The sequence below is a fragment of the Bactrocera dorsalis genome, chromosome 4 (genome assembly GCF_023373825.1).
Source record: "Bactrocera dorsalis isolate Fly_Bdor chromosome 4, ASM2337382v1, whole genome shotgun sequence".
In the NCBI taxonomy this organism is placed as follows: Eukaryota; Metazoa; Arthropoda; class Insecta; order Diptera; family Tephritidae; genus Bactrocera; species Bactrocera dorsalis.
Window position 1 is genome coordinate 25161451 of NC_064306.1, and position 24857 is coordinate 25186307.

A 24857-nucleotide genomic window follows, 5' to 3' on the forward strand; every position below is an offset into this window, starting at 1 on the left:
AAAAACTTGAATACGAAATAATTCTTTGGAAAGTACGGAATTGTGCTTACTGGGCACAGTCAGCGAACTTCATGTACACTCACAGAGCTCGTAAATTGCATTTGCTGTAGCAGAATCAACACAGCGTTCTTTACGCGTAATGAAAGTTGAAATTTCTTAAGCCCTCAACAAGTAAGCCAACACCCCTACATAGAAGCTTTTGCATGTATGCATGTGTGCCCTGCGAGAAATCGTTTTTATTCTGACTAAATTGATGTTTGTACGTTTGTTATATTATTTGTACTGGATGATTTAAGTTGGCTTGTCTAGTTAATTTTAATTTGAAAGAACATGTAAAGCTAAGTCCTTCGTCACTTGGCCTAATTTCTCATTTCATTCTGATCTTCCGCGTTGTCAACATAAAATTGATTTGTCACACTCCAAGAACCGTGGAAAAGGATATTGTATTATCCAATCCAAAATAATACCTGTTGGCAAGATTGGTATAATTTTTGATGCTAATGATACTTCCAAGTTATACCAAAATGTGTACCCATTTTTTGTTATCTGGTTTAGAAAAAGCGTAAGTACTAGCTTATGGCTGTTTAGTCCATTGATATTGTCGAAATATGCTTCAAGCGATTAGAATCCTCCACCAGTATTGGGTGTGTTGGAAATATTGGGTACAAGAACATTCGTATATGCTTGCAGCCGTACCTGCTTACCCACTAAAAACATCATCACAATATCAATTCCCTTTCTCTAGTACCTTTTTTCTCAAAAGCTCAATTCATTTTGATTTATAGAGATCAATAGATATTTCAAAATTGGTGTTTTTGATTGATTACCATATTCGTTTTGAAATGCTGGGATGTTGAGAGTATATACCGGGTGATCCGTTTCGAGATTTCCTACTTTTTAAAGAAGAAACACAAAAACTTCAAATTTAATATCTTTATTGGATTGTTTATTATCATTCTTTGTCATTAATTTTTTGAAGATTATCTCTTTCAAATGTTGGCCGTGGCTACCTCTGAGATGATAAATCCGTTGAGTTTAATATTCGATGACTCGTTCGAGCATTTTGATTGTTACACGCGTGTTGCTTGCCCCAGGGCATAAATTGAAGCAGGTTGCCCGCGTAGACTTTAGACTTTGCATATCCCCACAGGATCCACGCGATCACGAGCTTCAATTTTAGGCATCAAATAGTCGGTTCTCACCGGCATCATTTTTGAAAAAATATGGACTGATGATTTCACAGAAAACCGTTGTTTTTCGGGGTGAATTCGTAGCTCTTGGTGTTGCGAATAATACGCTTAGTAGACCGATTGTGTTGACCATAAGTTGAGCGAATCACACGAAACACATTTTTTACAGAACGTGAATATTCGTAATAAAGTTGAATGATTTGGAAACGTTGTTGAGGCGTAAGTCTTTCTTGATGAAATACCAAACAATATTGAACAAAAATAACAAGTTGACACGACTCATACGTGATCCGTTAAGAAAAGGTTATTGAAAAAAGTACCTCTACTCGGGTCACCCATTATAACTCCGCGGAACTATAGCTAACTTCACACTATTCTCAAATCATTTTAAACGCAACGGAACAAAATAAGATGGAGGGAGATAAGCGACAATCAAATTGTTGTTATTAGGAGTTGAATCGCTCTTTTGCAACTTTGTCATAGTAAAACAAAATGAGCTGACCTTCCTATTTCTATGCGTGAAATGAACACATTTGGCTTCTTTGAATTATTCCTAGAGGGCATACTTGGCATTTGTAGGTACTTATTTAGCCATTAGTTTAACAACAATAGGGTGTGCATGTTCTTGAAGACATAAAGGGTAATAAAACTTCTGGGCGGCATCTTCTTCTTACAAGTTCTGAACTTACGCAACTCGCCTTTTGGCGTTTTAAGTTTGGTGACGCTGTACGTCGTATATTGCTCTTGCTCACACACAAACACTGCATTAGAACAACCTCGCAATAAATGGGACAACTTCCCGCAATTAGCGCATTCGCCAAGTTGCACTCAGGCAAAACCTTGACGCCCAACACTGTTTTTGCATTTCTTTGAGCACACCAGTTGGTGTATTTTTGCTTGTTATTGTGTCATTGTCCAACTTTGCAGTTATCGCACCTGCGGACTTACAGCGTTCTCTTTAAAAATGTCTGCACTTATTTTATTCTCATTATTAATCTCACGACAAAGTAGAGAGCCTGCTTTTCAGTTTTCACATTGATTTAAGAATTGTTGATCGAGTACACATGTAGAATTTGTAGGTATCGATGGAAATATAATACAACATTTGGCTACAAAGTAATAGAAAATATTGTTTACAGATTTTGTTAGCCTCAATTACAGCAGTAAATCTTTTTCTTAAATGTCCTTCCAGCACTTTAAAACAGGGAGAGCAGGTTCTACTGCCACAGCTTGTTCGCCTTGCACTGGCGTATTCCCCTCAAATATGGAGGACCGCTAAGGTAATCTTTAAACCCAAAATAGGACTATTCACTGGCAATTCTGACTAAAAAGTATGAAAAAAATCGTGGATTATGAAATTAGGTCGAAGGAACTAAAAATTGCAACCCTGCAAGTGAACTAGCATGCTTACAAAGCAGGCAGATCTTCTAATACTGCTATATACCAGTTAACTTAGGAGATACAGAGTTCGCTGGAAATAGGGAAAGTAATGTTATGCGCCTTTCTAGCCATCGAAGGTGCTTTTGAAAACACGTCTCACAAAAGAGTAGCAAGATCAGTGAAGAAAAGAAATGTGGCAACATCAGTGCACAGATGGATCGAGGCCGTACTACGCACCAGAAACTACAATAGGGGATACCAAGATTCGTCTCGGCACTACAAGAGGCTGCCCACAGGGTGCAGTGGTATCCCCCGTGTAATGGACCGTTGTCGTAGACGACCTACAAGTTCTATTAACTAACAAAGAGATTCGCTGAGAAGGAGCTAGAGACGAATTCGAGTATACTCTCTGCGACTTAGTATAAAGGGGATTAAACATGGCTAAAGAATGGTGTAGTGCGGTTAAGCTGAATATCAACCCCTCGAAAACACCCATCGTTCGAGAGGTAGGTGCTTGCCTGGTCTCAGAAACCTAACCCTTGAGGGCAGAGAGGTAGATATGATTAATATGGTCAAATATCCTGCTCTCACCTTGGACTCCACTCTGCGGTGGAAGCAGTATGTTGACCTGACCATGCTCAAAGCTACTAAAGGACTACTGGTGTAAACGTCGGACAGAATTGGTGCAGGAGGCGCAAAACCATGTACCAACTCTCCATACCTATGGGAAGTATTTCGAGCATATTTCATGCAAAAGTCTTTGCCATAAGTCGATCCGTAAACCTCCAACGCAGCTATCGCAACGAACGCATAACCAAACTTAGCCACTTGACTGCACCTACGAGATCAAATCGCTAATGGTGCAAGAGTGTAGAGAATGGCTGAACAGTCTATCGGAACGTAACCAAGTGCACCTCATCGGGGTGCCGGGTCACAATTGTATAGTCGGGAATGAACTGGCTAATGAACTTGCCCCCTGCGCAGCATTCGCTAAGACGGTGGGACCTGAAACCTTTATCGCGGTGAGTACTCATACCAAAAAAGAGCTGCTCCGCAAAGATGAAGGAGTAGGCAGAGAGAGGTATTGATAACAATTCCAAAGCATGCTCCATGCCAAGTTGCTAAATAGAGGTTACAACCTCAGCAGGTTTAAATAAGTAATTAACCTCATTAGTGGCAAACTCAGGCTACTTGGCGCATTCTGGACTGGTCAATATAAGCTGAAGAAAACACTTATATAACACGAACCTTATTTTCTTGTGCAAATTCCTACTGTGTACTTATTCACTAACTGTTTTTTGAGATATTGATCAGAAAATGTGCGTACGATTGATAATTTTGAATGGCTGCTATTGCAATTGTGATCCGATCTTATCAATTTGTTGAGAGAATGTGCAGTTGCAAAATTCGCAAAGATGTTTGAACGAGCAGTTTTCATGCCAGCTATATCCTTAAGTGGCACCCGACATCAGGGGTTCCGACAAATGAGCAGCTTCTTGCAGAGAAGAGATCGTGGGACTCTTCTAAGTTTTCCAAAGAAAAAGGAAAAGTCTGAAAAGGCCGATGAAAGGCAAGCATTTTGAGACGACAGAGGAGATCCGAGCAGCATGCACCTCCGCTCTCAACGATATTCCGTAGATGCAACGCTGCAACGCTGCATCGACACAGAAGCAGCCCATTTTAAAAGTTTTTAAAGAATTGAAACGATTGGTTCAATAAATTTTTTTAAATCGACTCAGTCCTATTATTTTCCGAAAAAATCCTGTAGTAGGAGAAATCATCAAAAGCCGGAGTCCGGAACTGTAATCCGCTAAACCTAACGCACTGCCAACTTACTTCTCTCCCACTTAACCACCGGATTAGGTATTACTAATCCTATGCTACCATGGAGAAAAATGTATTTAATAGCTGGTATAATCACGCGAATTCGTCCCCCTGGATGTCAATTGGCGGCATGCTAGTTAGTACTTCAATAGCATCGCTTGATATCGTTTGGAATGTACTTATTTCTTGGATTGCTGAAAACCTATACACTGCTTTTATTGATCTGCATATGATTTCATGAAAAGGATGGAGTCATGTGTAGAAGTTCACGCAAGTGAGCAAAGTTCTCTGATCGCCATTCACTTGGGAGTGGCCGGAAACGATTCTTTTACATGTGACTTAAGCAGCTCACGACTTCCGGTCTTTGACCAAGTATCCTCTGAGTAGCCTAAGAACATCCGTTTGAAGGCGAGCTAAAGTAAGAAGTCGAAACGTCCCCTGCATAGGGTTGTGCGCTGGGTTTGGGACCCGCCATGTAAAAAACACCAACAGCCTCGGATGAGAGACCCCCCTTTTGACCTCTTGCCAACAGGTGCTATTTCGGACTGAGTAGGCAATTGAAAAGTAAAGTCCTCTCTCGACGAACAAAAGCCAAACTCTATAAGTCGCTCATAATTCCCGTCCTGCTATATGGTGCAGAGGCTTGGACGATGACAATAACTGATGAGTCAACGTTACGAGTTTTCGATGGAAAGGTTCTGCGAAAGATTTATGGTCCTTTGCGCATTGGCCACGGTGAATATCGCATTCGATGGAACGATGAGCTGTACGACGATATTGACATAGTTCAGCGAATTAAAAGACAGCGGCTACGCTGGCTAGGTCATGTTGTACGGATATATGAAAACACTCCAGCTCTGAAAGTATTCGACGCGGAAGAGGAAGACCTCCATTCCGTTGGAAGGACTAAGTGGAGAAAGACCTGGCTTCGCTTGGAATATCCAATTGGCGCCACTTAACGAAAAGAAGAAACGACTGGCGCGCTGTTGTTAACTTGGCTATAATCGCGTAAGCGGTGTCTACGCCAGTAAAGAAGAAAAAGAACATGCATATATAGAAATTTAGCTCGAAGAAGCATGAGAAGAATATTCGATAAGAAATTTACAGTAGATACATGTATATACTTATATACCCATTGACCCAATTACCTTGGGCATGAAACTAGACGATAGTACACCTCAGTGTTAATTTTTCTTTGAAGAAATATTTATTTTTATTAATCAGAAAATTATTTGTTTGAAAATTATTTCTTTTATCGAATAATGAATAGTTAATTAGTGATTACAATATTTTGTATATTTTTAGTGGCAGCCGCAAATTATTCAAATCTCAGTTGTAAAATTCTAGTCCAAGCCCTTGGCTACTTCGTGGGAAAATTAACCTAAATAAATGCAGGCGCATGACCACACTGTAGCCATGTTTGGTATGCCCGCTGACCCGTTACTGTAATGCTAGTAAAAATATTATTTTTATGTGCTAGCATTGACTGTGAAAGCATAATGATGATGACACTGCCGCTTTGCTATTTTCTCTATTTAAGAAGTAGCTTAGCAAATCCGGTAAGCCAAATAGCCTTGGCGCAGCTGACACAGTTGAGCAGTGGGCAAACACGCACACACACGGCCACACATACGAGCAAGCATACGAAAATGACTCTCAAAGTAAAGCTTAACTAGAGGCACACATCACGCTGTGCAAATAACAAAAATTATGTTTACCCTTCTACACTCAAAGTAAATACACTCAAAGCCGAGCAGCAGGAGTTGGCCAGCTACCACATCGGCCTGGTGTTGGTCGCTTATTTGCAGCTACATTTTACTCACCCAGTCCGCTGCACAAAATACAAATCAGTATTGCTGCACGCGCAACAAAAACGTCAAAACGAATTATGTACTGGGCAGTCACGAAGGCAGCGCTCAAAGGATTTCGGACACAAGGCCCACACTATCTCCGACTGCACTTTGGTACTTATTTTTGTAGGTCCATAGGACTATATGATGTATATATATAAATACATATATATTCGTGCGGTATGCACACTCACACAAATATGCAATAATATTGTGAAATACTCGAAAGCCTAGGCTAGAATTAAAGTACGCTTCACCAATGGCAGTTTGCATTCGCGTGTGTGTGTGTGTGTGTGTGAAAAAGAGCGATGCGTCAGTCAGTGAATGGATCGGTGAGTGTCCAGACGCATTTCGTTCATGCCTTTCAAATCAAGCACAAACACTTATAGAAGCTTATGTGCGCACACAAGCAGCCACATTTGAATACACACATACATACTTATTTGGCGTGCACTCATTCCCTTTTAAAGCAAAACAAAAAAAGAACAAAGCAAATAAAATTCCACATTCAACGAAGTCATATTTAAATTCAAATTCAAAAGGGCAGCGTGCGTCTATATTGCCGACGAATCTACGAATAAGCCTAACGGACTAATGCATCATCGCCCTCAGCTAAATACTTATTCATGCACACACACACACCTATATGCATTTGTAGGTTATATTAGTTTGCCCTGGTACACAGTGCCAATTTATAGTATTTTCATTTTGTGCAGAATATAAAATAGATAACAAATAAATATTCAATGCCCTGCCCGCCCAGTCCTGTTCTGGTTTTCAAATATGTCCCGCCAACCTCGTTATTTGTATAGATTTGTATATCATTGAAACAACTCCAATGACTTGCAAAATAGTTTGAAACAATATATTTTAGTAGTTGGTTTATTTGATTTTGTCATTTTAAACATTATAATAATTTCTCTACTTTAACTAGTTTTGGTTCATAGATGAAATTATATGCTAAATCTTATACATTTTAGCTCCTGTAGAACCCCAGGGGGAAATGGTGACTGATGTCGAGTCCATACTGAAATTATGGAGAGCACACTACTCCAGCCTGCTGAATGGTAGTGAAACGAAAGGAGCTGCCTTTATATCGCTATGTCTGAATCTGGTATTCCCGTAATACTAATACGATTGTGTAAATTTACGTTGAACAATATCAAAGCTCCGTCAGAATCGAGAAGGCCTTCCCCGATTCTTTCGATACCAAACGACAAGGCGGCTCCCTTTCGTAAAAGTCACACGACTTGGAAAAAATAATTCAGTCTTCCACATGAGTGTACAACTCCTGGCGTACGGTGATGACATCATCATTGGCCATAAAAACTGTGCCGTTAGTTCTGCTTTCCGAGAGAAATATTTTGCGAAAGGTTTATGATCCGTCTTGAATTGAAGAACTTCGTACTTGTAAGGTTTATTTTACATCGATTACTGGGCTGCCAACCGGATGTTGCTTGATAGGCAAACATGCGGTGTGACTAATCATTTTGATTGCCGCCAAAGGTTGATTGAAGGAAGGAAAACTGACACATCTCGTCATTTTATGCTCGTCTGCCCACCCTCGCCACACCTAGCATAACACTGGAAGCAATTACTTCTTTAACCTCTTTCGTGGCGATTAAATAAGAAAACTAACATAGCCTAGATAATAAATATATCTTATTTGTTTACGATCATGCCCAAAAAATTAATTGCCTTTCTTAGGGCAGGTTTATAAATGTCTGGTTAGCAGTCATCTGTCTTTTATGTTCTGGTTAAAACATGGTTCTTTACGGAAAGAAGGAGACTTTATTAAGTTAACCAGCATTTAACTGACAGATTTCTGTTAGCCGGATATTGAGGAAAAGTCCTTAATTTTAACTAAATATTTTTCGAATACTCTGTGTTCCTCAAGAGCGATGAGAATTGCTACAAAATTCTTGTACACATTCGGTAATGTGGACCCAACCGTCTTCAGTATAATTATTTGAATAGTATAAGTGCGATCCCTTAACCATGGATAGAATTAAAAATTAATATTTTACCTCAATACATTTTTTTCAATCCGTATAGAAGTTAAATGCCGATAATATACATATATGTTAATTGCTGCTTCTTAAAAATCGGACGGAATTCATTGCCATCCGAAACGAAGCTGAAGTACTTCTTTGATAAAATGTTCCATGGTTCAAATGTTCAATTACTTATTGGCTCACTTTCGCAAGTGTACGGCATATACTCTAATATAATACTGTTGGTGGCCGCTTTTGCAAATAAATAGAAGATTGAGTTCGAAGAATTTTTAGGATTTAGTTATATTGGTTTTTACGATTACAAACATATTTTATTCATTGCGGTTTCTTATTTACTCATGGTGGTCCTGCCCACAGTCGTACACATGCTCAATGTGACGTCTTTCAATCTCCTCAAATTAAATTGACCCATGTCAGAAGCACAGCAATATTGAAGCGGCTATGCTGTACAACCCACCCCTCGCTAGCTATCACACCTAAGTCATGACTTTTTCTCTTGGCCGCAACACACACCAGGAGGATGTATTTTTATTATTGGCATAATAAAAGGCAACCGTCTGATGATGCAGATGGACCTGTAAAGAATGAATGCAGTGTACATATACTCGTATATATGAATGTTAAATTTTATAAATGCTGTCTAGGGAGCTCAGCTATATAAAAACTTTCTCTTTTGTTAACTTATACTCATATGTTTGCATGAGTGGTTGTATGTAAGTAGACAGGAAATCCGCTAAAGTACAGTTTTAATTTGTGTGCATTGAAACATGTGTATGTTTGTATGCTGATTGAATGATTCTATTCAATCGAAAATTGGTGATTCAACCACGTCGGTTTGCAGCCTGAAAGTATGCTATGTTAAAAGCATTTACCTTCTTAATTAACCGTAATACCCTGAACAGTATTGCCCACTCTTAAGGTTTCGTCCGAAATTTTGAGACTTTTGGAGCTGCATTGATTAATACAGTTATGTTTTCGCAGCATTTTCAGAGTACATAATCGGTTTTGTTCACCTAACGGTTGTTCTTCTCCTTCTTTATTGGCGTAGACACCGCCTAACGGTTGTTAATTACTGTAAAAATTTTTCGAGATAGCTATAAGGTTATGTATACATTTATATATATCGTCACCTGAGATGCAAAATAACGATTCATTAAAAAATTCGATATTTTTTTTTATTGATTACGATTCACCACATCATTTTACATAAGTGTCAAAAATTTTGGGCTTCTGCGACCCAAATTTCCAAGTTATATTAAAAATTCAAAAAAAAAGGTATCAACAAGTGCATGAGTCCGTTTAACAAAATAACATATCATCACTCATGTAAAAATAACAGAGTATTTTTTTTTTATAACGGATATAATTTTATTGGTTTTTATACTGAAAGTTATAGAACAGGTAAAAAAGAAAAGTGTTGTGAAATAATAAGATGTATTTCATGATTAAAGATGCTGAAAATAATAAGAAAATTTGTAAGGTTGTAAAAAAAATTAACAAAAGGAAAGGAAAATATAAAAAATCGAATGTATGGTAAAAAATATGACAGCTTATCTAAAGGAAATATTTGTGAAAGGAAACGGCGAGAAATAAAAGCAGCATGCACATCTAACTATTGTGTAAAAAGTTCAACTCGGCATTGTTCTCTTTATTCGGATATTTGAAAATTTTTGGCAAATGTCATGGGACCAAAAGAAAGTTTATGTAACTAGCAGTATTGAAGTTTATGCTAAAAAGCGGATTTATGTAGAAAATTTCCGACGTTCATATTCAAAATCCTATTTTTTACATCATAAAAGAGTACGTCATCAAGTGTGCAGTAAAATGTTTTTACCAACCTCTGGTATTTCGGAAACTATGGTAAGAGTTGGTTGAGTTCCAGTGATATTTATAGCACTCAATTGGGTACTGAAAATGAAAAAAATTGACAAGTGGAAAATCGAAGAAACACAAAACGAAAAAAACCAATCAAGATAGATTGTATTATTTAATTAAATGGTGGGAAGACATTCCGAAACTAGAATCCCATTACCGACGTCAGTATATAAAAAAATTGTATTTTCAATCAGAATTTAAATCGTATACAAATGTCTATGAAGTTTATTCTCGAGACTGTAAATCGTTTAATGCAAATGGTAATTTTTAAATAAAAATAATTTATCGATTTTTAACCCAAGAAATTATATATGTGACACTTGCATATCGTTCGAATAAAAAAATATCTCAATGGAAGAATATGATGTCCACAGAAAAGACATAAGGGAAATGAGAGAAGAAAAAAATAATGACATTGAAAGTGCTAAGGCGGGCTTATGCTCTTTATTATGTATGGACATGCAAGCGGTAAAGCGTATTCCGCACTCAAAGACAAATGAATCTTATTACAAAATGAAACTTCCAGTCCATAATTTTACTATTCATAACGTTATTACTCATAAATCTGACAACTATGTCTGGGATGAAACTGAAGGCAGTCTTGTTGCTTCGATTTTCGCAACAATTATAATAAAGCACATAAAGAAAGAAATACTTAATACGTCAAACATCCATCACTTTATTATATTGGGTTGTCAAAAAAGTCTTCCGGTATTTTCGCTAGTTGGCGCTGAAAGCGCGTAGTTCTAGTATTATTCGTCGCGTCGGGTCATGCCATACCTTTTTGGAAAGCTCATTTCACGCGCTAACACGTGTTTGATTGATTGTCGTTTCTTTTAAGTCGTTCGTGAGTTATAGCGTCGCAAACATGGAGCAAAATAAAGAGAAAATACGGCATATTTTACAGTACTACTACGATAAAGGCAAAAATGCATCTCAAGCCGCCAATAAAATTTGTGCAGTTTATGGACCCGATACAGTTTCCATTTCCACCGCACAACGGTGGTTTCAACGTTTTCGTTCTGGCGTAGAGGTGGTCGAAGGTGCGCCACGCTCCGGAAGGCCTGTCGTCGAAAATTGGGATAAAATCGCTGAATTGGTCGAAAGAGACCGGCATAGTAGAAAAAAAAATAATAAATAAAATAAAAATACCGCAAGACTTTTTTGACAACCCAATATATTCTGATGGTTACTTTTATCAAAAACGGAATGCAGTATTATCCAATGCCTTAATATCGTTTTGTGTAGTAAACCACATTACCATTGAGCATAATTTAGTCGTAGGGCATACGAGTACACAAATGGAATGTGACTCTACCCTCTCATTAAGGGGGTATTCTACTCTAGAATTTTGAAAAATGCGATTTTTTTCATATATTTAAAGTTTAGACCCTTAAGAACATATCCTCCAAACAATTTTTAAAAATTAAAATTATTTTAAGAGCTATAGTTACTTTAGTGAAGGAGTACCTAGACCGGTAGGTATGTAGGTAGACTCACTTTTTTAAACGCGTTTTTCTCAAAACTGCTTTTTCCACACGGTTCCGGCATTATCTCAAGTTCTATACAGCCGATTTACTTGAAATTTTGTGTGAACCTTCTTTATATAATCCTTTATCCTTTACCTATATATAATCCATAATCTTTTGTTTTTAATATTTAAAAAAAAATTCAGGAATTTCAAAACAAATCGTAAAAAATGATTTTTATTTTCAGGCAGTCGCCATTTTTCAAAAAAAAAATTTTTTCGTGTTCTCTGAGGTAGGGACTATAACAGCATCCTTACTGATTAATTTCTTTTGATTTTGTTTTTCAGACCACCAGGAGAGTCAGGATCAATGTCACCAGGACGCGCCATTTTTTTTTTACACCTGTCTCTCCCGCCCTCTATGTATTTTCATTTTTAATATTTTTTTGTAAAATTTTTTTCTGTATTCTTAAGATATAAATAAAAACAACATAAAAAATGGATAGTAAACGTATTTTTGTTTTTTTTTTTTTAATCAAATTCAAAAAACTGCCCAAAATTTGATTTCTAGAGTAGAATACGCCCTTAATACAACGCAAAATGAATAATAAAGAAATTAATTTGCCCTCCCAACTAGTTGAACTAATGAAAGACGCACGAAAAAATTCATATCCACTAGTTGTTCATCACTTACAACACAGTTATTTCCTGGATTATGACAATCTTCCAAAGCGGCATTCATCTATTCGACCAGGTAAAACTTTGACAAGTTTAACGCCGATCTTTCTATTCTATTCTTATTTACTTATTTAAAATATTTATTTTAAAATAAGTAAATTATTTTATTTTATTATTTTTTTTCTCTCAGGTAATATTGTTGGAGATCCCACAGTAAATATGATTCGTGCTTTGGCATATGATACAACGGTATCCATATATTACAAAACCTGTTTTAAGGACGAGTGTCAGCTTCTTCCACAAAGGACTGCCAGAAATCAGCAGCCTAATCTTTTGCACCCGCAAAGGTCAACGATAACCAAGAAGAAATCGCAACATCTGCAAAACCTAAAGGCTCAGATTCCAGCAGACTGTCATAACTTTTATGATAATATACCTTTTGAATAATTAATTGTTTATTAAATAATTAATTAATATATTGTGCTCATTTTGACTTGAAATATTTTAATTTTTTTAGTACTTATGTACATATTAATACTTAATAAAAATAACATGAAATATGGAAAACTTGCAACCGTTTTTATTTAAAACTAGCTGACCCAGCAGACTTCGTACCGCCGTAATTTTATTATTATGTTTTTGAAAACCCCAAAATTAATGCTTCACATGGGTGATAATTAAATGGAGAAAATAAATCGGTTTATATTCTATTGCAATGCCTTGTAGTGTACAATGTTTTTAGTTTTTTCTCCTGGAGCAAAAATATATAGCGCCGACGGTTTGCCGACTCTCGAGCACGCGACGTACAACTGCCCATGCAAAAAACACGGCAATTCAAGGTTTATTCCACACACTTTTAATGATTGACCTTGGGATTTATTAATCGTCATTGCAAATGCAAGGCGCACTGGAAACTGGACACGCTTAAATTCGAAAGGAAAGTCTGTTGGCATCAGTGGTATTCTTGGAATAAGCACATCCTCGGCTTTAAACTTTCCTATGATTATAGTCGCTTCAATCAAATTGTTCATAATTTTTTTAATGGCTAGTCTTGTTCCGTTGCACAATTTTGGCTGATTGAGATTTCGTAGCATAATTACTACAGAGCCAACCCTGAGCTGTAAATTGTGAGGCGGTAATCCAGGCAAATCCAAAGAGTTTAGGAATTCAGTTGGATAATTTCATTTGGATCGGTAATAGAATCGATGGATTTAAATGAATGCACTTGTCCATTAATTCGACTCTGAGTTTTTATATTCAAATCATCCACATCCTGATTTTTCGCTGCTAAAATGGCTCGTTCGCTCAACCAAGCATGGTTTTTGTAATTTACACCTATACTTGGGAAAACTTTTGAAATTAATTCTTCCTTTGACGTTGTAAAATGACAAAAATTTGGGGGAAACGAAATAAGGCCAGTATTTGTGTCAGCTTGAATTTTCCCATTGCCCATGTCTAATAATGCCTTCGAAAAGATTTCCGCCGATACGTCATGTTGTAACACTACTCGCATATTCGTTGTTAATTTGATATTTTTTACGTATTTTCACAAAAATGATGTTTTCAAGAAAGCACTTCTTTCATCAGCAGCTGTTGATCTGGGAATTACTGGAAGCGTTTGGCGAAAATCTTCAGCGAGTAGAATCATCGCGCCTCCGAAGAGTTTTTGATTGCCACGCAAGTCTCTTATTGTTCTATCGAGTGCCTCTAATGCTCGTTTGTGCGCCATCGTACATTCATCCCAAATTATTAATCTACAATTTTGTAGCACTTTTGCCATTGCAGATGTTTTGGTTATATTGCATGTCGGTTGATCCAATGTTTGCAAATTCAACGGCAATTTCAGGGCAGAATGTACAGTTCGTCCACCTTCTAATAATGTAGCAGCTATCCCAGATGATGCTACTGCTAGTACTATTTGATTTTGTGCACGAATCGTATCTAAAATTAATGAAATTAAAAATGTTTTACCAGTTCCACCTGGTGCATCGAGGAAAAAGAATTCGCCATTGCCGTCATTTACTGATTTCATTATTGTATCGTAAGCTGTTTTTTGTTGCAGATTTAAAAGTGGGATTTTATTTTGTACGGATTGACTTAAAGCATTTCTATCGTATTGCCGTTCTCGTTCAAATTCACGATTGAGTGCATCGTGCATAGGGCGATTAGGCGCAGGCATTCCTAATTCGTGCAACATCTTACCGGATATCATCACGCACAAATCCTCTAAAGTTATTAATACCTTATTGTGTATTTCCGTGCAAATTGCAAGATCGGGATTTGCCGTTGTTACACGTATTTGATGTAAAATGTCTTCAGCCATATTGTCTTTGTATTTATTCCACAAGTTTTGTGGACTCGATGGAAAGCATGCTGAAATTATGATAGCAAAAAGTGATCGAATCTGATGAGAAGTAGATGAAATAACAGCATCAGCGAGTGTATGATCCCAATGAATATCATCCTCCAGTAAATGTAAACGTTGACAGGCTTCTCGATATGTTGTGCACAATTCACCATTGACGGTTTTTAGAAATTTAAATGAAGTTGGACCACGAACATTAACTAATAACAAACGCAGGTAAAAACATTCGTCATTTCTCGGATGAACTGTGTAAATGCGCCCTAAAGCATCGGTTGAATATACATTTGCATACCCCGGTACAGGCTGTCCTTGTTTCCTACGTTGGAACTTTTTGGATGACGCATTCCATGTAAAATATTTTGGCATTTCCGAGTAAAACAATGTTTTTGCAAATGCATCACTTGCGCATGTCTCGAAGAAACTTGTGAGCGTTGTCGCTGGTGGTCTCTCAGCTCTTTGCGCTGCATTTTCTGTTGTGAAATAAACTCTTTGTCCATTTTCCAGGTGAACTGTTAAATGGACTACGGTGGGATGACGTTCGTGTATAGAAAAGGAAAAGATTCTCCAAACCGCTTCATTGCTACTAATATATCTTCCCATTTGATATTGTGAAACTTCATCGTTATTAGAATCTGCAATACCAAATACAGCCATGTCGTTTCCTTTGGTGACGTACTTGCAAACATACTTTATTGACTTCACCGAATTGCAGTACTCAACATTGCAATGCGCTTTAAAGATTTTGGAGAGCAGCGGGGAATACGGAACAACCCATCTGTTGTTAACTACCACATCCTTATTTTTTACTTGCAACGTTATTGTTCTGCCGTTATCTTCTACAGAGCGTCGACGATACAGAGGGTAACCATCATTGCCTGTAATTGTATCAGCCGACAAAGCACGCGGATAACGTTTTGAGCATTTGTTGTCGATCATACACGGTGATTCATGATTATGTTCGCCACACGGTCCATGAATCATGTTCTTCTTTACAACTTCATACAATTGTGGATCTACTTCGGGATCAGGAATTTCTGCACAAATGATTAAGTCTATTTCATCTGGTCTTATTTTTTCGACCATCCATAGGAGAATATGTGCATGAGGTAGTCCTCTCTTCTGCCATTCTACAGAGTACATCCAACATCGTACATCTCCGAAGACATGACATTTTACAATGAAGTCCATCAGCGCTTTGAGTTTCTGTTTGAACACTCTTGCTGTTATGTCGTGACGATCGCTGGATGACTGACCGTGTAATAACTGATTTGTTATTTCGATCCATTTTGGGTTGCACGTGAAAGTAATAAATAAATCTGGTCGACCGTACTGGCGCACGTAGGTCATAGCATCTTGCGCGTATTCGTGCATGTGTCTCGGGCTTCCTATATACGTTGCTGGTAAAATCGTAAGTCGACCGATATTATTTCCATTTCCATCTCTGTTCATGGCGTCGCGCAAATGAATGTATTCTTCTGATCGTAATTTTGTTTGGTTTAATCGTATATATGTCAGACGTTCCGTTTCAACTTTAACATACATATCTACAGCAAACTGATGAAATAATCGGCGGCACTTCAAAATGTGGTTATCCTCGTTCAGACGAATCATGAAACGGTATGCATAAAAATTCATTGAGCTGACCTTTTTATTTGTTTCTTGACCTGTAACATAATAATTTACATTCATTCAATTATTAACATGAGTGATTTTTTTTAGTAAACTTGCATGTATTTGTTCTTTGTTATGGCGTTGATACATACCAGTCGCTGGATTAATCATCTTGATTAAAAAATGATATCCATCCTCTCCTCTACAAAATAATAGAGGGTATTGTAATGCATCATATGAACGATGTGTTTCACTAATACGCTGAAGGTTGCCACCATCACGCCGTTGAATTACAATGTCTCGAGAGTCCATATTCTCTCCAACCACCACAATAGCAACTTCGTTTAACACAGGTGCATTGAAATGTCTTTCATGTTCACCTGCAGGTCTTTTATCTGCTCTGATTACTATTTTATGATCATCTGATGGCATCATTTCTAACGCTGTTTTAAATAATTGAATCAATAGGTTATGCTCATGCAATAGTTGTTGCAGTTGCACAATGATCTCTCGCCTAGTTGCTCGATTAATGCCACAGCGCTGATTTATTTCAGTTTCAGAATTTTCAAGGAAATAAATCTGAAGATATTTGTATTCGCCATCAACTGATGGCAACAATGCTCCTGCACGGTGGTGAATTTGTCCTTGAATCTGTAATATTGAACAAAAGTGAACATTTTGTGCAGTTTAAGAGTACTCTTCGTTCAATCCCCGTAATCAAACCAGCGCGTTGGTGCAATAATACAATATTGTCACCTGACTTTCATACATATGCCAACTTATAGGTTGTTTGGATAACGAAAATTAGATCAAATTTAACTTGCAAGATGTGACTCAAACTAACAGCATTATTCTACATACGTATCTACATATACATAGGTACACTGCAAATGAAATAAATCTTTTAAATAGTATGCTTTAGCCTCAATAGATTTTGCCCATCTATGGTTATGTAGGTTTGTATGTGATGTGTGTGACAGAAGAAAATAAATACCTTAAAAGTTGGATTAAATCCCCGTTCCTCAATTATGTTCGCACCAAATGATGTCATTTGAAACACACTGTTATACTTTTGAATATTCTGCAAGAAATGCTTTGATAGAGGTTCGTGTCCTAAAAGTAATGAATTCAGTGGTTCAGGTGGTGTTGTTAGTTGTGGTAATTTGACCTTTCCATTCGCACAACATAATCCTGACGGTTCTAGTGGAAACTTTAATGCATTGCAATATTGACAAATAGAAGTCATTGTTCCAATATTGACTGATTCATCGCCGGCATAATCGACTGTTGGTTCATATCTAAACGCCAAACGTTCATAATTAATTGTACGGGTTGATCGTCTGCTTTGTAGCCTCCTGCCTGAAGTCGATGGTATAGGTTCTTCCGTAGTTGTTGTAGATCTCACTTCTGAAATTCTCATTCTGTTTGCCTCCAAACGCTGCCTACCCTGTTCATCGATCTCATAGTTCCGAAGATTATGCACTCAACTTGCATTACGCGTACGCCGACCGATATTGTGACGCTTTACTGATGGCATTTTCTTTTAAATAAATAACACGACAATTAACCTCCACAACACAAAATACACTATTTTGCTTTTGCAAAAAAAACTGTAAGTAATTAATGTAAATAGTTTTCTTATAAATAACACCACGATAAACCTCTAAACACGCATATTCAATGAAACTGGAGACAAATTTTAAATTTTCACCCGATAAAACTGCAAAAAAAGTAATAATAAATAACAAAAATTCATTCATCTGTCCGTTTCAAAATATTTAAATATGCCAGTATTGCTATTGAAAGTTTTCACTAAATAATTTTTAATAATTTTTCTTTTGAATAGCCGGAATAAAAAAGCAAGCGACCGAAATTGAACTATTCAAATAATTTACAAATCAAAATATTGGAAAACGAAACAAACAAAAATTGAAAAAAAAAAATGTTTATGGAAAAAAGTTACTTTTTGGAGTTATCCAATTTGCCGACTTTTCATGAATAGTATAAGATATTTTTATTTTTAAACCTTCCTTGATCCACAACGAACAACATCTTAAAATTTCATGAATATTGGTTCAGCCGTTCTCTTAGCGTTACTAACGAACAAACATTCATTCGTTTGTATGAGAAAAAGAAAAGGGCTATCTTTAGGTCCTTTCGATTGTCATCTCAAACGCAATTTTCACTGGAAACGGAATACGTTTGAACTGAAATGGCAAATCGTTAGAACTCAAAGGATTTCGTAGAATCAAGCATTCTCCCCCTTGTATTCGATAGGTCACAATCAGTCAGGTTCCATTACACAGTTTCGGCGCATGAAGATTGCGAAACACAATAACGACAGATCCATCTTTGAGACGCAAATGATGCGATGGCATACCAAGTCTCTCCAAAGAATTTAGAAATTCCACTGGATAATTCACGGCGTCGTCTTCATTGTCAAGACGATCGATGGATTTGTATGAGCGCAAGTCTACCGGAATTTGACTTTGAATCTTCCAGTTTAAGTCATCAACATCGGTATTTTTGGCAGCTAACATTTCGCGTGCACGTGTAAGGAATTATAGTTACGATAATTTGGCCAATGTTCGGATAAACATTCGTCATGAGTTCATCTTTCGTGAATTGATAAGAGGCAGATGGAATTGATAGCAAACTACCAGAAGTATCAACCGGAATTGACCCATTTCTAATTATTAGCGAATACGATGTAAAATGTTTTCGACAATGCCATTTTTGTTCGTATCCCATAATAGACGCGGATTTGAAGGCATTTGCATTCCAGTGATTCCAGTTGCTGGCTTGCTTCTCAAAAAGTTGCACGCACCGTATCATTCACAGTACGCAATGACTAAAATGAAGTCGAACCGCGTACATTTATCAATAGCAACCGAAGGTAGAAAGAATCGTCGCCAAAAAGAACGCCAACCGATATTAGCGCGACCTCTTCATGGCATCGTGACAAATTTCAATCTGTAATTGATCACTTTGTGTGAAAAACACATAACATTTTCACTGAATAATTTTCAAAAATTTTTGAAGCAAACGACAAATTTGAACGATTCAAATAATTGAAAAACAAAACAATAAAAAATTGAAAAAAAAATTTGTATGGAAAAAATTAACTTTTTGGTATTGTCCAAATTTTCCGACTTTTCCTCAAGAAAAGCATATAGGTTTTTTTATTTCTAAACCTTCCCCGATTCACACAGAACATTCTCTGCAAATTTCATCAAGATTGGTTCAGTCGTTCCCTTAGCGTTGCTAATAAACAAACATCCATTCGTTTCTATGGGAATAAGAAAAGGGCCGCTTTTAGGGATTTTCCGGCAATTTTTCGATTTTTTTTTTCGCATAAACCATCCCTGAACCTCAACGAACATTTTAAAAAAAGAATTATCAAATTTGGTTCAGTCGTATGAAAGTGATGCGCGTACATACATTTTGGCGATTCATTTTTATTTATATAGATTAAAAAAAAGGTATTAATATTCAAATTTTAAATTTTTATACAAATTTGGATTGGATTTTGATTCAGAAATGAAAATTCAAAATAACGTACGCACCTACTATAAAATTAGCTTAGTTTTTTGTTTAACTTCTTTTTCTAAAATATACTTACAGTTTCAAGTAAATTCAGATTTGAAAATTTTGTTTCAATATCTCAAGTATCTCTTTATACGGTATTTTGCTTCTCCTGTAAACCTACAAAAAGTGATGTTACGTTATTTTGCATTTCAGGTTTTTTATATTTCAGTGCCATTGTAACTAGTTAACATAAAATAAACTAACGTACAATTTGTTTTGCTTATTGTATAATGCAAAATAATTATCTGCGTACAAATTGCAGAGAATCTGGTTACGGTATAAGATGATACGGTTTTTTGCGCTTAAGCCTTTCTTTCCATTCACTTCGAATGACAAAAGCCCTGGCTTCAGTGTTCACATGGTCAGAAAGTCTTTCCATAAAGACTTTGTACATTTTTTAATTGATGCAGCAACTAAGTCAATTCCGAGATCGTAACTGCGAACGTACCAAGGCGCACTGACAGCGCATCTTTAAATTTTGTTTTGGAATCGCTGGATTTGTAAAATAGTGCTAGGGCTTGAGCAGCCCCAAAGTTGTATCCCAGAAGTCCAAACTGGTCTGAACACCTGCTTGTAAACCATAATTTTGATATAAGTGGATAGGGCAGAGTTTCTACCCAATAACCAATACAAGTTTCTGAATCTTTTAATTCGCTGAACTATGTCAATGTCATTAAATATCTCATACGATACAGCCATCGTTCCGTCGACTGCGGTATTCGCCGTTTCCAATGCGGTTATTGGTGTTAACACTTGTTCCAATATAGACAAAATTATCAACGACTTCGAATTAATGGCTGTCAACAGTGACGTGGGGGCCAAGTCACGATTGCGACGACTGTTTGTTTGATGACACGACATATTTCCTCTTGCCCTCGATCCTAACTATATCCATTTGTTTCGCTTTGTGCTCCAACCTGGAGAAAATAGAACTAACGACACGGTTTTTATGGCCAATGATATCGATGTCATCGGCGTACGCCTGTATCTGTACACTCTTATAAAAGATTGTACCTGCTCGATTAAGTTCTGCAGCTTGAATTATTTTCTCCAGCAGCAGATTGAAGAAGTCGCACGATAGCGAGTCGCCTTGTCTGAAACGTCGTTTGGTACCAAACGGCTCGGAGAGGTCCTTCCCGATCCTAATGGAGCTTTTGGTATTGCACAACGTCAGTTTACACAGCCGTATTAGTTTTGCGGGGATACCAAATTCAGACATCGCGGCATAAAGGCAGCTCCTTTTCGTGCTGTCGAAAGAAGCTTTGAAATCGACGAAGAGGTGGTGTGTGTCGATTCTCCTTTCACGGGTCTTTTCCAAGATTTGGCGCATGGTGAATATTTGGTCGGTTGTTGATTTGCCAGGCCTAAAGCCACACTGATAAGGTCCAATCAGTTTGCTGACGGTGTTCTTTAATCTTTCACACAATACGCTCGATAGAACCTTATGTGCGACGAGAGGAGGAGCACGGTAATTGGCGCAGATTGTGGGGTCCCCTTTTTGTGGATTGGGCAGAGCATACTTAAACTCCAATCGTTCGACCTTATTTTACAAAGAAGCTGATGCCGCTTTGTTGTTCTTCAATCGTCATCGATTGGGGAATCGAGTTCTCCATCTCCTTATTCTGCTATCACTGCCATTCACCAGTCTGGGGAAATGTGCCCTCCAAATTTTTAGTATGCTCTGGTTATCGGTTACTAGGTCACCTTCATGGGTTCTACAGGAGTATGCTCCAGTCTTGAAACCTTCTGTTAGTCGCCGCATTTTTCGTAGAATTTTCAAGCCTGTCAGCCAGCTTGTCAAGCTCTTCATACTCACGCATTTTGGTCTCTTTCTTTTTCTGTATGCAAAAGCGTCTCGCTCCCCTCTTCAACTCACGGTATCTTTCCCATCCCGCACGTGTTATGGTCGATCGTAACGTTGCGAGGTAGGCAGTCTGTTTTCTCTCCGCTGCAACACGGCACTCCTCGTCGTACCAGCTGCTCTTTGGCATGTTCCGAAAACCAATGGGTAGGCGATGTTAGGACCTTCTTTACTGCGTGCTGGACCTGGGCCATTCCAATCGCGAATGCTTAGTCTCAAAATGGATGATGGTGTTGCGAATAGTACGTTCAGTAGGCTGATTATGTTGACCATTTGTTGAGCGAAGCGCGCAAAACTCATTCATTACAAAACGTGAATTTTCGTAATAGCCTTGAAAGATTTGCAAACGTTGTTCAGGCGTAAATCTTTTCATGATGAAACACCGAATAATACTGAATAAAAATGGCATGACAGTTTGACACGACTCACGCGTGATCTGTCAAAAAAAGGCTATTGAAAAATGTACTTCTACTTGGATCATCATAGGATAAGTAGAAGTCACTAAAGTGTCTTAGAATAAAATAGCTCTTAGAATGCAAAGTCAATAATTTCTAAAGTTTTAAATACGTTATTTGAATAATTTTTAAATATACATATATGCTATATGGCCTGAAAACCTCTGCAAACATTTTGCGAAATTTTTTCTGGTACTAGTACTTTGATATCATTAACTTGATAAAAAAGTATTGGATTAAATGTCATGATAGTCTTCTAGATATTGTTAAGTTTCGAAGGGGGTTAGAGATTATTTGTTGTTAGCGGAATCTGACTGAAAGTCAACCCACATAAGGCCGACTGACATAGTGCCATTTGCGACTCGAGTATTTTACGAATAACGCTAAATATCACTCGTAATATTTTCTTAACTCATAATTGTTACAAATATATTTCAATTTGAAAGAGTGTACATATGTTATACTACTCATTGTTTTCAACAGTTGTACTCCGGAACGCAGTTCGCAAATTTATTATTCAAGCATTTATCCTTACCTTTTGTCTTCCTACAAAACCCTCAATAGTTTTGCAAAGGCATAACCAAAAACCTGCAACTCACTCACGTATATTTTATGTATGCATGTATATGTGGCTCATTTTGCCGAGGCAATTTAATCCGTAACTTCATTTCAACAGCTGAAACGGAAAATTATTTTACTACTTCCTGTTCGCATCGTTTTTGCTCGTCCATAGTGATTATTTGTGAATTGTGAAACAAATGAAAGTAGAAAGTTACTGCAATTCGTTTTTTGGCCTTTAGCCGTTTAATGCCGGCTACAAGCATTTTTTGTTTCCCCTTTTTAGGGTTGTAGGTACCTCCAACGATGTTCATTCAATAAGATATTTGATAAATTTATATTGACGCAATTTCTTTTTGTGCGTCCTTCTTTTAACAAATGAAATAATTTTTGAAGGTTTAACTTCTCTTTTGGATAAGCCGAGATGGGCGTAACAATAGTTTGAAGCTGGGCATTTTATCATGTCCCGTTTAGCACCAACCCTTTTCTTATTTATTGTGCGGATTTCGTTAATCTAAAATTGACATCGAATGTCGGATGTTTGGTGAGAAGTGAATTGAATGGGTGAACCCATGGAATTAGTATTTTACGATTGAAATAAAAAAATTGAAATTTGAATGATTAATTTTATTTTTCCATCGTAAGCGATTATCGTGTGAAATTTCAATATTTAAGAATTTTAAAAATTGAGTTAAAATGTCAATAAAATATAGTATGTGTGGAAGTCCGAAGAGGTGGAACACGAATTATCTGAGTTTAGGTATCAACATTTTTTCGTAGAGAAATTTCAAAACTAATAGTGCACTCGAAGTTCATGACTTAGTCTATCCAGTCTTCACTTAACTTTAATATTTCAAAATGCTCCAGTTACTTATTTCGCCTATATTTCCTGACTCTTTTCTAAGAAAGCTTAAAAAGCTCTCTGCCTAAGTCAGTCCCATCCACCCACTTATCGATCTTAACTGGACGAAGGAGTACCGTTGGAGTCTTGATTGACAGTCAACGGTCCTGGTTCCAATTTACAGACTTGCCAAAACACCCATTAGTAACAGAACATAACGTATTTTTAAAATTTCAAAATTCCGGCGGAAATAGTTTTGTTCCTCTAACGGTTGCTTGATTCACATATCTGTCTGCCCGTGCGAACTGTAACTTGAGTAAAAATTGGCATACCTTAAAGAAACGTTGTATTCGTGTTCCTTGGTTAAAGGAAAGAACGAGTACGTAGATAGACGTAAACGGACTACTGATACGCCTACAGCACTTCTTCTTCTCGATTGGCGTAAACACCTCTTACGTGGTTTGGCGACAATTGGAGATTCCAAGTGTAGCCAGGTCCCTCTCCATTTGGTTTTTCTCCTTCAGATCTCCTGGCGGGTACTGTGTCGACTATTTGCAGAGCTGGAGTGTTTTCATTCATTCGAACTACATCACCTAGCCAGCGTCGTTACTGTCTCTTATAGTACTTCGCTCTACTATGTCAATTTTGTCGTATGTCTCGTTGTTCCATCGAATGCGATATTCGCCGTTGCCAATGCGCAGAACATTTCTCTCGAAAACTCATAACGTTGACGCATCAAATGTTGTTGGGAATAATTAGTGACTTACAGAGTTACTTGATCTTTGTTCGGCGAGAGAGGGCATTACTTTTCAATTACCCACTCAGTCGAAGTAGCACCTGTTGGCAAGAGTTATTCTGCGTTGGATTTCAAAGCTGGCATTGTTATTGGTGTTAATACTGGTTCCAAGTTAGACAAAATTATCTACGACTTCGAAGTTATGACTGTCAACATTAATGTGGGAGCCTAGTCGCGAGTACAAAGACTGTTTGTTTGATGACAGGAGATATTTCGTCTATCCTACCAGACCTTCGCTTCCTTATCCAGTCTGGAGAAAGCAGAACTAACATCGCAGTTGTTGAAACCAAATATGTATATCAATATTATCGGCGTACACAAGCTACTATTTTCTCCAATAATAGATTGAAGAAGTCACACGATAGGGAGTCGCTTTGTCTGAAACCTCGTTTGGTATCGAACGTATCGGAGATCCTGACAGTGATATAATAAGGTGAATACTTGCTCTAGACCCCATATCACTAACTAACCTTATGGAAGTTATCATAAGATAGTTTAACAG

The 24857-nt window shown here is 37.3% G+C and overlaps 1 protein-coding gene across 1 annotated transcript; it reads right to left on the reverse strand.

The window, feature by feature from the left end:
- Window positions 1-13826: 13826 nt before the first annotated feature.
- LOC125778258 (uncharacterized) lies at window positions 13827-17676 on the reverse strand. The gene is made up of 3 exons (XM_049454998.1): window positions 17251-17676; window positions 16409-16907; window positions 13827-16309 (listed from the first exon to the last, which is right to left on the reverse strand). The coding sequence occupies exons 1-3, from the start codon at window positions 17674-17676 to the stop codon at window positions 13827-13829; spliced, it is 3408 nt and encodes a 1135-aa protein (XP_049310955.1).
- Window positions 17677-24857: the final 7181 nt, after the last annotated feature.